Source organism: Macrobrachium rosenbergii, chromosome 1 (genome assembly GCF_040412425.1).
Source record: "Macrobrachium rosenbergii isolate ZJJX-2024 chromosome 1, ASM4041242v1, whole genome shotgun sequence".
NCBI classification, from domain to species: Eukaryota; Metazoa; Arthropoda; class Malacostraca; order Decapoda; family Palaemonidae; genus Macrobrachium; species Macrobrachium rosenbergii.
This window is the reverse complement of record NC_089741.1, coordinates 32,996,224-33,012,094: the sequence shown is the minus strand read 5'-3', so window position 1 is coordinate 33,012,094 and position 15,871 is coordinate 32,996,224. Positions and strand designations below refer to the sequence as shown.

Genomic DNA, 15,871 nt, shown 5'->3' with positions numbered 1-15,871 from the left:
TCTCAAAGTCCACACACACCTTTGTTAATCATACTCACGTGACATTTTCTTTATTACCCAGAAATATCAAACGGAAAATGTCCCTGAATTATGGCGGATATAAAAAAAAAGAACCACGTTCGTGTGAATGACAAATTGCCCACTTGACAGGAACGTCAATAACGTACCAATCTTTTACAAAATGACTACGCATTATGAACTCAACCAGTCTGCTTGACTGGTAAATTTATGATACAATCCCCTAGAAGGTAGATTCCTTATGCGGGCACCTTAAGGTTCGTTGCAGCGTGCATTCCTTAGGCCCCTAGCTGCTGCAACCCCTTTCATTCCTCTTACTGTACCTCCATTGATATTCTCTTTCTTCCATCTTCCTATTCACTCTCTTCTAACAATTGTTTCATAGTGCAGCTGCAAGGTTTCCCTCCTGTTACACCTGTCAAGCCTCTCTACACTCAATTCCCCTTTCAGCGCTGAATGACCTAATAGGTCCCAGTGCTTGGTCTTTGGCCTAAATTCTATATTCTGTTCTGTTGTATAATACTGCCGTCAAATAATGCTATCATGGTGGAAACAGGTTGATTTCAAAATTTCAGTTTTTGATCTGTATTTTATCTCTCTCTAGATAGCCGAGTGGGTAAAGTCCCTGTGAACTTCGGATCAAATCTGCGAGGCATAGGTTCGAATCCCGGATTATTATACAAAACATGAACCCTTTCCACATGGAATTTCTTACGGTAACAATTAAATCAGTTTGCGAGCTAGTTGATATCACCTTCTTAGTGTTCCCCGTTGGCTGGGCAGAGACGTGAGGTCTACACCAGGTTGAACAGTTCCTTCCAGACCTCGCCACAGCACTGGAATGATCCAATTTATTCCAGCTAACCAATTTTTCCAGGATTCCCATTGCCTCTTCCAGTTCTCGAGGTCGAGTCCCGGAGCTCGTGTACAAAACCCTGTTAATTTCCATTTTAAATTACTTCATCAAATCGTGTGGATAATCAGAGATTGGCTAATCAGAGATTGGCTAATCAGAGATTGGCTAGCGTGGAGAAAATTAATTGAATGTGAGAGGAAGTAGAAGGGAGAAATAGAGGAAAGGTTGGCAAGTTATGAATTTGAAATTGACAGACAGGTTGGTTTTGCAACCCTCTAGCCCCAGTAGTTTTTAAGATCTGAGGACGGACAGAAAAAAGTGCTGACGGACAGACATATCCCGGCACAACAGTTGACCTTTCAGGAAACTAAAAATTGAGAGAGACAGACACCGAATTGGACGACGGCGCACCCAGCCACGGAGTTTAACACCTCAAGTCCATGGCTGTTCCACACAGGAAAAATAAACATAAAGATAAGCATGCCATTAGTCACTGCTTTTTGCCAAAGGTCTCTCGTGCAGCCATTGACTGACACCATAAAAATTCTCAAAGCTAATCAACTTTTTGCCCTTGCCTTCGAGTTCCAGTTTCAGTTTCAGTTTCAGAGGTTCAAGGTGGTGGTGGTGGAACCTGGCAGAGTGATTTCCAGGCTACGTGACTCCTGAAGGCGTTCCGACGAGTCGTTTGGGAGCTGAAGAAGAAGAGTTTTTTCTCTTGAAGAAGGAAGAACCAGTTGATAACAAACTTTATTTTCTTGGTGGTTTTCGAAATCGCAGGTAAGGAAGACCAACCTTCATAATAATACTGATTTTAAGTCAGTGGCCTGTGGTGGGCTTGTTCCATATGATTAGGGTTCATAATAATAATAATAATAATAATAATAATAATAATAATAATAATAATAATAATAATAATAATAATAATAATAATAATAATAATGATTTTAAGTCAGTGGCCCCTGTGGTGGGCTTGTTCCATATGAATAGGGTTCATAATAATAATGATAATAATATTGATTTTAAGTCAGTGACCCCTGTGGTGGGCTTGTTCCATATGAATAGGGTTAATAATAATAATAATAATAATAATAATAATAATAATAATAATAATAATAATAATAATAATGATAATAATAATAATAATAATAATAATTTCGAGTCAGTGGCCCCTGCGGTGGCCTTGTTCAATATGAATAGGGTTCATCTACTGAATAATAATAATAATAATAATAATAATGTTTTCCTTTATATAATCAAAGAAGGTCTTTCAGATAACATATGCTATACAATGAAATATTAGATAAATTTCCACTTTTTTTGAACTGGTACTTCTGCACCTCTAGCCCAAAGCCGCTTTGTAAACACACACCACCTTGCTGATTCACAGGTCGTGATGACAAGGCTTTACCACCTGCTGCAGGACCTGGCCCAGGTCCTGGTGGCAACGGCCGGGTGCCTTTTGATCTTCTCCACCACCGCCAGTGGTTATAACCTCCAGTATTACGGTGGGCAGTCGAGGCTTCGCGATTCTTTCACTGTTCAGGGAAAGGCTATTGGTGCTATGCAGGCCTTTATGACTCAGACACACGAGAAGGCTTGTAAGTGGATTTCCTTCAATGTTCCAGGCGTTTTCTCAAGAGAAAAACTGTTTAAGATACAGTTTTTTTTTTTCTAATTATCAGACCTTTTCTCAAAAGGAAAACTATTTAGAAACAGTTTTAAATTAAAGATACTGTTTTATATTTTCTTTCAATTTCAGACGTTTTCTCAAAGGAAAACTAAAATTACTTAAGATATTGTTTCATATTTTCCTTCAGTGTTCAGACCTTTTCTCAAAAGAAAAACTATTTGAGACAGTTTTTTTGTATTTTCCTTCAATGTTCCAGACATTTTCTCAAAAGGCAAACTACTTAAGATACAGTTTTGCGATTACATGATTTTATATTTTCTCAAAGGAAAAGTATTTAAGACGGTTTTATATTTTCCTTCCAATATTTCAGACGTGTTCTCAGAAGCAAAACTACTTAAGATACAGTTTTGTGTTTTGAGTGAACAATACAATTCAAAAGAAAAGATAGTTTAAGTTATAATTTGGATTTTGAGTCATTCGATTTTGATTTTGATTTTCAGTGGAGAAATTATCAGATTTGGTTTTTTTATTTTCTCTCTCTCTCTCTCTCTCTCTCTCTCTCTCTCTCTCTCTCTCTCTCTCTCTCTCTCTCTCTCTCTCTCTCTCTTGTCTTTGAATTTGGAAACTACTTGGAAATATATATATATATATATATATATATATATATATATATATATATATATATATATATATATATATATATATATATATTCATAAGAGAGTTTTTCTAAACCTCTCAGGCTTATAGAGACTAAATGCATCCCAAATCCTGAGTGATTATAATTTTGGAAAAGTTATATCACAAGTTTCTTGAGTTTGAGAGAGAGAGAGAGAGAGAGAGAGAGAGAGAGAGAGAGAGAGAGAGAGAGAGAGAGAGAGAGAGAGAGAGATCATGAAGAGGTGATTCCAAAAATTTTAGGTTTCTTGAGTTTTAGAGAGAGAGAGAGAGAGAGAGAGAGAGAGAGAGAGAGAGAGAGAGAGAGAGAGAGAGAGAGAGAGAGTTCATCTTCGAATAATAATAATAATAATAATAATAATAATAATAATAATAATAATAATAATAATAATAATAATAATAATTTGTTTACATATATTTTAGTTTTCTCATTTAGTCTCCTTCTTCTTCTTTTTCTTCTTCTTCTTCTTCTTCTTCTTCTTCTTCTTCTTCTTCTTCTTCTTCTTCTTCTTCTTCTTCTTCTTCTTCTTAATAATAATAATGATAAAGAATTTTACTGAACCGTGACGACAGACAACGCGAGAATGTCTTGTGGATGTATTGTAAAATAATTGCAAATCAATAATTCACTTTATACCTCATACATGATATTCAAGGACCTGGAATTCCGTCTCTTCTACATATATACGTTCCGCCCCAGGATCAATTAACCAGGGCATTTTTCGTAATTACTTCCGACCTTCGGAGCTCCACAAAAAATCCACCAAGATCCAGGACAAATATGTTACAATCTAGCTGGCTCAAGAGGTGTGCAGGTTGAAGAAAAACGCAATTATAAAATTCATTTCCCAGTGTCACGTAGTATTTCCTTTTGGCATGTGATCATGTAAGTTTTTCTTTACCCCATCTCAGAACACAAAAGCTTAAATTAATAAGGTTGCTGTCTGAGGAGATTGAGTGCCGGGAACCCACGCATGCGTTTCCTCAGGTAAAAACCTGCTGAGTTTTCTGTTTTGCTTTTAGTGAATTACCTTCAGTTCCTTCTACGTTCGTTTGACCTTCCTTTCTGAAGCGACTACGTATAGGGAGTTTGTAGCCCAAAACAAGAATAAATATCTGAGCGCACATTCCATTAAATTGTAAAGAGGTCATGAAATCGAGTCCTATTCACAGGCAGTGGCGTTCATTTAATTAATCTCTAACTCACAAACTGAAGTTGTGCAGAATTTCTGTACAAGGTATTGATCGTCAGCACCACTTGTAAGTTGGCAAAAGTGCTCAGGGCACATTGGCCTTGGTGACAGAACTGGTGAATAAAATGGTAGCTGCTGCTACCTAAGTTTGTAATATTCTGGAAAGCTTGACACAACTCAGCTTCCAAAAGGACTGACTTAACTTCCGTTAGGTTTGTCCCAACTTCCGAAAGTTCTGACACAACTTCCGTCAGGTTTAACTTCTTCCAGAAGCTTTTACACAACTCCCAAAAGGTTTGGCTCAACTTCCAAAAGACCTGATAGCTGAAAGGCTAATAAATAAAGTGTTCATTTTTCTTCATTTATTTTCTCTCTCTCTCTCTCTCTCTCTCTCTCTCTCTCTCTCTCTCTCTCTCTCTCTCTCTCTCTCTCTCTCTCTCTCTCTCTTACTTCCTGATCGCATTTATTACTCATCAAGTAAGTCATGATAACCTGTGGACCTGGACTTTGGACCACGTAATTGATCAGAACATTATTTTTTTAAAGACTCTACCATGTATTCACCTCCACGTGTGTTCGCCCATATCTTGGCCACTTCTTACATAAAGAAAATTATATAAGTTAGTACTTATGAAATATATATATAAATATATGTGTGTTTATGTGTATGTGAATAACTGAATCACGAAGATATGGAACGTGATGAATGTATAAATAAAGGCAAATTCACAAAGGAAAAAGCGTAACAACGGATTAGATACTAGGCCTTTCGACTTACAGTCATTTACTTAGCAAAAAGGACAGTAAGTCGAAAGGCCTAGCAACCATTCTGTTGTTTCACTTTTCCTTCGTTAGTATTTCGTATTTATATATATATATATATATATATATATATATATATATATATATATATATATATATATATATATATATATATATATTGGTTCATAATAGAAGGAAACTTCTTATTTCTTTGAAGGTGACTGTCGAATGGCCTGTTGGGCGTATGAAGGCTGTCATTCTGCTTCGTCAAAACCTGCTGGGACGAAGTTCGAGTGTCGCTTGTCCCACTTTTACACACAGAACTTGACTCTGGAGGACGACCCTGACTCCGTCTTCTCATATTGGCTCGGTGAGTTACATGTGTGTGTGTGTGTATAGCCCTTGAAGGAGAGAGAGAGAGAGAGAGGGAGTGTTATACACGGAAGAGTTCTTCCTTAGGAACTTTTCCCTTACCCAGACAAACCTTACGCAACGCGGTCAGCCACTCAATCACGTTTTCGCCAATTTGAGTAACTTCTTGGAATATTGTGAACTCCATTTCTCCACATCAAAGTTAACAGTGATGAAAAGTTGCAAGTGTCCTCTGTTAGCCAGGTTGCACTCGACGTAACTTGCGCATACCAAAATACATCATTTCTGCACTGTACCTGTAATTCTGTAACAGTAATTCCGGTAATCCAACTATGAGTAACGCCTGTAACCGTAATATCTGCATACAACTATAAGTTTCTATGGCAATAATTCTTGTGTAGTATTATTCAGAAGATGAACCCTACTCACATGGAACAAGCCACAACAGGGGTCACTGACTTGAAATTCAAGTTTCCAAAGAATGTAGTGGTGCTCAGTAGAAAGTAGTAACAGAAAGTATTATTATTATTATTATTATTATTATTATTATTATTATTATTATTATTATTATTATTCAGTACAGTAGATGAACCCTATTCATATGGAACAAGCGCACAACAGGGACCACTGACTTGAAATTCAGGCTTTCAAAGAATATGGTGGTGTTAAGTAACAGAAAGTAATGCGAAATACAGAAAGAAGAGATCACCGATTAGGAAATTGAAATATAAATTAACAAATCAATAGACAGATAATTATGTAAGCAAATTATTAAAATACAGGGTGAAATGCATTAGGGTAGTGAAGTTAGTTAGAGAGTCACGCACTGAACTTGCAACTTTCCGCAACGTATCATTTCAGATAAATATAAGAGTCCTTTCTTCTACAGACCCGAGCTGGTTCTTGAACCACGGCGTACAGGACGACGGACTTCTTTACATCAGCGCCACTTCCTGGTTCTCTTACGACTACAGCATGACGCTGTGCGCTGTTCAGCCCGGATTCAGGACCATCATGCTCAAAACGGGGAAACAGCAGATCATCGGGAAGCACATATTAGTCAAAAGTAGGTCTCATATACATATATATATATATATATATATATATATATATATATATATATATATATATATATATGTGTGTGTGTGTGTGTGTGTGTATGTGATGTAATCCCTTGTTTATTCTCACATCGCCAAACGTTTTGGTACCCCTCCATTTCCATCATCAGGGCTGCACTCAGGACTCGAACTCACAGTTAAAATCGGGACTTTTGTCACGTCGAATAAACAGCTGACACTTCGCAGTAAACAGTGTGATGTAAGTCGCCACGACAGTCATTTTCTTTGCTATTTTCAGTTTCCGGCCATGTGGTAATGGATATGCATCCCCTCCCAAGTGGGGGTTTCGAATGGGGAGATGGCACGCCATTCAACAACAACTCCCTCGCAGAGAGCAACTCAACAATCAACTACTGGGGAGGAGATTATCAATGTATTTTTACCTCAAGCAGTCTCATCACCTTTTGGCCTAGATCAGGCTATGGTCTGACCCTCTGCCAAGGGAACCCATACGGAGTGGAGTGGTGACCATCAAGCCTCGAGACAGGCAGAGTTGTCTGCAAACAGAGCGAATCCCTCTCCCCCAAAATTCTGTCAGTAATTTTTTTATTAGTATTAATGGAATCGAGACGTATCACTTACATTGGTCAGCTGGCTTCAAAGAACACAGTGTCCAGAGACTATTCAGCAAGCTGCCTCAAAAACTGACAAAAAAGTGGAAAATCGGAAACCCGCCAGAAATGTCAGAAAGTTTGTCCGTTCAGAAAAAGCTTTCACTCAGGACAAGATTTTTTTCCATGGAAACTATCAACTGCAATTGACAGTTACGCCCTACTTAGGGTAAGAATAAGGGCCAGGGCAGACAAGAGGACCACCAAAAGCAAGCTCAAGAGGAGTTTTCTCTTCTCCTTCCGTCCCATTGGCTGAAAACCTCAGCATCAGCCACGGCCCAGTATGGCCTGTCCTATAGCGCTGCCAGACGCACGATCATGGCTAACTTTAACCTTAAACAAAAATCAAAATACTGAAGCTAGAGGGCTGCAATCTGGTATGTTTGATGATTGAAGGGTGGATGATCCACTTACCAATTTGCAACTCTCTAGCCTCAGTAGTTTTTAAGCTTTGAGGGCAGACAGACAAAGCCATCTCAGTAGTTTTCTTTTGGGGAATTGATCACAAACCGTGATGATGGGCCTGTTAAGAGTAGTTGTGTCTAGTCAAGACCAGATTATCCACCAAATCATCACCGGGTGATGAATATTACGAGAGAGAGAAAGAAAGATACGTTGCACAGTGAAACAAGATTTTGTGCCAGTTTGTTTACTAGTGAAACAGATCGATCCCAGATCTCTCTCTCTCTCTCTCTCTCTCTCTCTCTCTCTCTCTCTCTCTCTCTCTCTCTCTCTCATTTGGATCACCCACCGTCTTCTGTCCTGCTAAGCCCACTGTATATACATGGAATGGGACTTGGTAAGACGATGACCCAGTTTTCCCAAAACGACTACAGCATTCAACATTTGTATCACCTTTGTATCCACTGAGTAGCACCTTTTCTTCATTCATCTTCTTGCAGAGTTTTATACCTTGTCTAATTTTAAGCGCTTTCTTTTCCCTTACCAATGAGCTCACTGCTTGCAGACTGTGTCGTGAGCAGTGGAGGGAAGTTTGCAATGAACGATTATGAATGATTACACTCACAATCTTTGCTTTCCAGTTCATGAATTTCTTTGCTTGTAAGTCTAGATTGACACAAGTCAGTAATCTCTGAGCGCCAGTGGCTTTCGCTTATCAAATAAGGTCAGTGAGTGATTGATGCCAGAGGCTCTGCCTTTTGTTTATCTGATAAGGTCAATGAGTGGTCCTTTTACGACTGTAGAGGACTGCCTTTTGCTTATAGATAAGGTCAGTGAGTGATTAGCTTCACTTATCTAATAAGGTCAATGATTGATTCTCCTTCTGAAGGCAGTGACTTTCGCTTATGCAATAAGGTCAATGAGTGATTTATGCTAGAGGCACTCCCTTTTGCTTATCTAAAAAGGTCAATGAGTGGTTCTTTTACTAGGGGCACTGCCCTTTGCTTCTCTAATAGGGTCAGTGAGTGATTAGCCTCTGCTTATCTAATAAGGTCAATGAGTGAATATTCTTCTACAGGCACTGCCTTTGGACTATCAGATAAGGTCAATAAGTGAATACTGTTCTAAAGGCAGTGCCTTTGGTCTATCTAATAAGATCAGTGAGTGAATAATCTTCCAAAGGCACTGCCTTTGACTATCTAATAAGGTCAATGAGTTAATATTCTTCTAAAGGCAGTGCCTTTGGACTATCTAATAAGGTCAGTGAGTGAATAATCTTCTAAAGGCACTGCCTTTGGACTATCTAATAAGGTCAATGAGTGAATATTCTTCTAAAGTCACTGCCTTTGCACTATCTAATAAGGTCAATGAGTGAATATTCTTCTAAAGGCAGTGCCTTTGGACTATCTAATAAGGTCATTGAGTGAATATTCTTCTAAAGAAAGGTAATGCCTTTGGTCTATCTAATAAGGTCATTGAGTGATTTATACTAGAGGCACTGCCTTTTATAAGTCTAATATTAAGGTCAATGAGTGATATAAAGTATTTACATGTGAAACAACAGAGTATTGCCAGGCCTTTCAAACTTATTGTCCTTTGCTTAGCAGAGTGCCTTTATTTATACATTCATCACGTTCCATATTTTTTGTGATTCAGTTATACATATATATATATATATATATATATATATATATATATATATATATATATATACATATAGATTTATTGGTTTTGTTCTTTAATAGCTGATTTTTTTCTCTTGTGGGAAACAAAAATATATAGAACAGGAAATAATGGTTTCATTTATACCCTTCTTGACTCTGAATTGGCGTTCTACAATATTTCCAGTAAATTTTGTTGAAAAATGAAATTACACTTCCATAATCTGGCTTCCTTTCTCGTAGTTGAAATGTGAGGCCATTTGGCTATTGAAAGGAATGAACCTACAATTATGATTAAAACGAGTACAAAATGCGCTGAAGTTTCTTCGGCGCAACCGAGTTTTCTGCACAGCCGCTACAGCGTATAATCAAGGCCACCAAAAGCAGATTTATCTTTCGGTGGTCTCGGTGTAATGCTGTATGAGCCGCGGCCCATGGAACTTTAGCCACTGCCAGGTGGTGGCCTATCTATATCGTCGCAAGATTATGGCTAACTTAAGATCTTAAAAACTACTGAGGCTAGAGGGCTGCAAATTGGTATGTTGATCATCCACCTCCAATCATCAAACATAACAAATTGCAGCTCTCTAGCCTCAATAGTTTTTATTTTATTTAAGGTTAAAGTTAGCCATAATCATGCTTCTGGTAACGATATAGGATATAGTTTCATGGGCCGCGGCGCATTTTTTACGTGTTTAAGTAAAAGTCTAATATATTACTCCAACTGACAGAGAGAAATAACTGAAATTTTTCATTGGTGCTTCGGAGAATTTTTGCTTTGCTTGAAAAACTGAAAGAGACTTGCAATATATTCCATAATTTTCCAGTCATATTTACAGTTAGCAGTCTAGCATGCAGCATTATTATATAATAAAAGCCTGTTAAAATCTCATATATTATGTATTTAAACTTTGAGACAACGGTGGAGGGTAAAATGAAGAAAATCCTGATTATTATAATTATCTGGTTTTAATTCTACTCTAATCGCTTTCTGAGTGGGAAATCGGTAATCTATTTATCATTTATGTTAATATTTATTTGTCAGTGAGATGTGATATTTCGCGTCCTGGAGACAGTTTTTTAATCTTCCGTTATCAATGCTAATCAGATTCTTATGGTATTTGGTTAATGAGGGGTAGAACTTTAAACAGCTGTTATAGGTCTAGTTCCCACGTAGATATAAAACCTGTATACTAAGAAGATAATGAACGTGAATGACAAATGTGGATTTACCTTATATATAGATTAATAGTTAGACAGATAGATTGATATACAATAGTGCAAAATGCTTAATATTCTTCAAATAATGAGGCAAACAACTGGAAAATCTGCTCACAAACTTCTGAGCCAATTGGAAAGCCTCTTAAAAACGCACTAGCCAAAATACAAAAGCTTCGGCCAATGAGAGAAGGCCAAACAAAATGTTCTCCCTCAGGGGGAGGTTTCTGTACCTCTCTGATTGGCCCAGGGTTGGGGGTGGGGGAAATATTTCGGAAATCCTCGTCACTTCTTCAGGAGTTCTTTTAGTGTCGACTTGGAAGTGGGTGCTTCTTCAAGTGAGATCAAGAAGCCGGCAAGTAGACGGAAAATCAAGGTGGCGAATTTATATTAAAATTGTGGACTGGAAAGTGACTGTGGCTACTATGAGGGTATTAGAATGGTTAATATCCAGTGGTACCGTCCTGGCTAAAGGTTAATGTATTCAGGGGTTTTAGGTTCCCAGGGCACGTCAGAAGAATGGAGAGATTGCTGATTAATTTCATATATATTTATATCTAAAATTTATACATATATAAAGATTAATTTTGAAATAACTTGAGTTATTTCAGAACTGATCTTCATTCAGATGGGCAATCAACAGGTTTAGAACAGATCATGGGGAGGCAGTATGTACAAGATATAGACCTATTTCAATTGAGTCTTCAGGAGTTTTAGGCCTGTGTGTGACTAGCACAAAATATATGCTCATTTAAATTTATTCTTCAGGTGGTTTTAGGCCGCTGTGACTAGATAGCACAAAATATATGTTCATTTCAATTGACTCTTCAGGAGGTTTTAGGCCTCTTTGACTAGATAGCACAAAATATATGCTCATTTAAATTGTTCTTCAGGAGGTTTTAGGCCTTTGTGGCTAGATAGCACAAATATGCTTATTTGAATTGAGTTTAAGGTTAGGCCTATATTAGACTAGATAGCACAAAATTTATGCTCATTTCAGTTGATTCTTCAGGAGTTAAAAGGCCTATATGCGACTAGATAGCACAAAGTATATGCTTAATATAATTGATTCTTCAGGAAATTTTAGGCCTATATGCGACTAGATAGCACCAAGTATATGCTTATTTTAATTGATTCTTCAGGAGATTTTAGGCCTATATGCGACTAGACAGCACAAATATGCTCATTTCAATTGGTTCATGAGGTTTTTAGGCCTATGTGCGACTAGTTAGCACAAAATATATGCTCATTTCAATTGGGTCTAAAAGTGGTTTCAGGCCTAGGCCTATATGCAACTAGATAGCACAAAATGTATCCATATTTCAATTTATTTTTCAGGTGGTGTTAGTCCTACATGTGACTAGATAGCACAAAATACAGGCTTAATTGAGTTAAGGAAGTTTTAGTCCTATATGTGACTGGATATGAGCAAGTGGCAGGATCTTCAGTTAAAGGGGATTAATACCTAATTTTGAGTGGGGGTGATTTAGGGGATAGGAGGGAGTAGGTAAATAGGTCTGTGGGCACTGAAATCCTGAAGGATTCATTTGGTCTTAGACAGGGACATCTTGACAGTTAAAAGGTTTGTTCATATCCTGTTATGTGATACACCCCATGTGTAGGCCTATGCCCGTACGCCCACCAGTTAGGCTTTTAGGAAATGAAAACATAAATGTTATAGAGAAATTCTTAGTTGAGTGAGGTTTAAAATACGTCAGTTTTTTTCAAAGCTTAAAGTTAGTTTACTGAGTAATTCTACAGACAAGCTCCCAAGGGCGCCGTGTTTAGTACCAGCCCCGCTGGGGTGAATGCAAAAGCAAACAAAACTAATTTCTCATGTAATCTGTAGTGCAATTATATACTCCCTTTTATATATTATAAAAAATAATAAACGATTTCTCTCTGAGGATCTGTTCTGTAAGATTACCAAAAAATAGTTTTCGTCATAAATATACAACCTGTTAAGAAACATTCCAAGCTTTCAACTATAATTTTAAAACTCTTGCCGTTCAGTTGTATCATAAGAGAATTAGTAAGGAGGTTTTATTGTATTATTAGACCATATTAGTAAAATCTAATCATATTAGATGCAAAATGACAAGGATTTAAATGAGGTATGTGTAATTTTAACATTCTGAGCGAGATTTTAATGAATGCTCAAACTTCAAATTGAAGCCAGGCTGTTTCTCAGCGATTACTCATTCGAAATGTGAATGAGTATTGTATTTTCTTGTATTTTTCCTCGATATTTGGAGCTTCTTTTTTTAAGTTTCCTTGAAATGCTCAAGTCGGAAAGCATACTGAAATGTGTAGCAAATTTACGGTTAGGCCTATCGAGATAGTTCCTGGATTTGTTACTCATTAGGACTACTAAATTTGTTTCGATGTTCGTATGAGTTGGGCTCCTGATCAGTTTTTTTTTTTTGTGTGTGTGATTTAAAGTCTTATATCTTCATGTGGAAATGTGGGTGTTATTTAAGTCTGTTGATTTCATGTGGAAATGTGGGTACGTTAAAGCTTTAAACTGGTTCGCTCTCTTTGTTCTGAGTTTTACCAACTAAGTGGGATTTTGTTGCCTCAGGTCAAACAATGGCTCCTTTGATACAGACGAGTAATTCGCTTGTTCCTTCGATTATTTCGGCTCAATTGCAAAAATTTTGTTTTCGTTCTCACAGGAACATTTCTTTGGCAACATTTAACTAATTCTTTAGGATGGCCAAAGTGCAATTCGTTTTTAATTTGTCGGGGACAGGTCACTACTGGTGTAGTACCATTCTGTGCTACTCCAAAACGAATTGAAGCAGTAGGTCTAATTATTCTGCAGGTTATTAGCCTACAAAGTATGCTTATCGTACTAGGTTAGGGACCAAATTATCTTGAATTTCCCTGAAAAACTACTGTAGATTGGGGGAGCTTTTGTTCAGAGGTTCCAGAATACATTAGAGGGGTGGTAATGACAATTTTGACCGACTTGGTCATTTTGACCAAGCTGAACTAGGTACACCAAATTTTGTATGGTTTTATATTTTTTTATACATTTTTCCCCGAGAGTGTTTTATAATACAAAGAAAATAAAGGTTATAGCTTATTAGTCTAAAAAAAAGTCTACGTATGTTTGTGTCATATACATTGATTCTTAATTTCTTAACGTACATATATACGCACATACATACACACATACTATACAGGTTTATATGTACACAACAAATGCTGTCCATTTTTTACAAACTCAAAATCAACCCTGTTAACATGATTTACAGTCCACCTAAATTAGGTTAGTTTGGGGTCCACGGCATTAAAACCCCTTGGTCAGGCAAGGACTCTATACCCTAGGTTAGGCTAGGTCAGTTCAGGTCAAGCCACAACCATATTTGTTTTAATTTACTGTTTCACAGGTTAGGTCAGGTGGAGCCAGAGGTTAGATTAAATGAATTCTTGTATTGCACACGTTTGTTTTCCCCACACCCAAAACCCTGGTTTCCCACTGTTGTCCCCCCAACTGTAGCAGGATAAAGAGGGGTCCTGTAGCACTTAAAGCTGATAATTTGCTACTGAGTGAACGTCAAACGTTCAAAATACACTAAAGCATATGAAAATCCTATGAATTCCAGAATGCAATTATATTTTACAGTCGAAATTTACAAGGCCAACCTGGAATACTCTAAAGAAGGCTGGTTGACAGCAAATGCCTTTAGAAAATCAGCAAAGCAGAGAGGGAATTCAGAGGCTCGGCAGCTGATGGTAATTTCTAGCCAGTCATGGCTCACACTTCACACTTTTAAACAATGAAGGACGGCAACTGAAATACTGTGCATGAAAACCTCTACTGGAGTGTTCATGCTGTGCTCTTAAGTCTGTTTAATACAGTAATTGAGAAAATCATGCAGAAGTCTGTCTCAGTTTTACTGTTACTGAGATGTATAGGCCTATCTTTTGCTTGTTTTATCATTCACTCCGTGGGAGTGTCTGTGCTGTTAAAGTTAAAATTTATTAGTTGGGGTAGCTAGAAAGCTGAAATCACACATAAGTTATATCATTTGTTTTGAAGAGGGGAAAGGCAGGTATGTGTGTGTGTGTGTGTTTCGGGTACAATTCACACCAGATACCTGAACCTGAACAGGTGTAATATGAGCATTGAAAGGAACAGGTGCTAGAACACAGGTGGAAAATATGTAAAACATGTCAAAAGTGAGGTAGGGGCTGGTGGGACAAATGTGGCACCTATCCCCAAAAAGTTTTTAATGATTTCTTCAGTGAATATCTTAAACTAGAGGGCTGAGTCTAATGTTTTCGAACGAACACACATCCACCAGAGGCAAGGACTAAATTTGTGGTCAGTCTGTTACAACCAGCTTTCCCACCATTAATCTAAATACTGTATCCCACCCCAAACCCTAATAATTATGCTTTGGTTGTACACTCCTCAAAAATTCAGGAGTTGAGATTTTCAGCTAATACCACGATAGGGGAGGGACTTGTATTTTGCTGTTCATAACATATGTTTTCTAACTGAACTGTGTTTCTTTTGCAGGTGTTACTGCTGTTCTTCTGTTACAAGAAGCAATTAACTTGACATAGGACGTATTGTAGTACTACACTGGATCAACTTGGGCAGGAAACGAAGGCTTAAGGAGGCAATTTTAAAAAGGTAACTGTTCTCTATGAATGTTTTTAAACTATAGTCAAAATGTCTTTTATCATTTTACAATTGAACACACATCTCTAAGACGAGGACTAAATTTTTTAACCTTTGCTGTTAGAATCAAGATTTATGTCTTCCTTATTCCATCCCCTGCCCTTATATTTTGTGACTTGGAGAAATAACTTTCAACTTTATTCTGTGTAACGAACCATTCCTGACTAAAGGCGTATTCTTCTACAGTACTTACAAGTTTAATTCAATTTAATTTGTACTCAAAAGTTCTGAAGTTTTTCAACATGGAGATGTTTAACCCATGCTCTCTCAGAATCAAGCAAAAATTCCATCTCCCAAGTTGTGCTCGAGTTAGACACTACCTCAAATCTACTTAATTGCAATTTTTCAGTCGTGGGAGATTTGTATCTGACTGTTCTTATGTTCCTTAACTGATCTAAGTATTTTTTCAGGTGTTACCCTATGCTTCAGTTACAAGAAGCAATTAACTGACAGAAAACTTGACTGTATTGTTACACTGGAACAAGGCTTCAGAAAGCAACCTTAAAGGTAAGCTTTACCAATGAATCTCTTAAGGGGTCCAGTCTTAAAAGTAATAATTTCATTGATTTTTTAGCCTGATAATTTAGTCCTAAGGAAATCTGCCCCATAGGGGTTAGAGCCATCAGTGCACCTCACGCACGGTGCACTGTAGGCATTA

At 37.4% G+C, this 15,871-nt stretch overlaps 1 protein-coding gene across 2 annotated transcripts; it reads left to right on the top strand.

Annotated features, from left to right (window-relative positions):
* The first annotated feature begins 302 nt into the window (after window positions 1–302).
* Window positions 303–15,163, top strand: LOC136841577 (uncharacterized). 2 transcript variants are annotated; one of them, XM_067108634.1, is made up of 5 exons: window positions 303–1,651; window positions 2,262–2,472; window positions 5,353–5,505; window positions 6,397–6,573; window positions 15,049–15,163. In XM_067108634.1, exons 2-5 carry the CDS (start codon window positions 2,268–2,270, stop codon window positions 15,093–15,095), a joined length of 582 nt encoding a protein of 193 aa, XP_066964735.1. In that variant the 5' UTR covers window positions 303–1,651; window positions 2,262–2,267; the 3' UTR covers window positions 15,096–15,163. The 2 variants fall into 2 exon arrangements, with proteins under 2 accessions (XP_066964735.1, XP_066964726.1); XM_067108625.1 differs by lacking the exon at window positions 15,049–15,163 and adding an exon at window positions 6,864–7,888.
* The last annotated feature ends 708 nt before the right edge of the window (window positions 15,164–15,871 follow it).

Excerpts from the sequence above, each read along its gene's own strand:
- LOC136841577 (XM_067108625.1), top strand. The coding sequence starts at position 2,268 with ATGACAAGGCTTTACCACCTGCTGCAGGACCTGGCCCAGGTCCTGGTG. Across the intron at positions 2,473-5,352 it reads TCAGACACACGAGAAGGCTT|GTGACTGTCGAATGGCCTGT; the intron begins GTAAGTGGATTT and ends ATTTCTTTGAAG. Across the intron at positions 6,574-6,863 it reads GAAGCACATATTAGTCAAAA|TTTCCGGCCATGTGGTAATG; the intron begins GTAGGTCTCATA and ends TGCTATTTTCAG.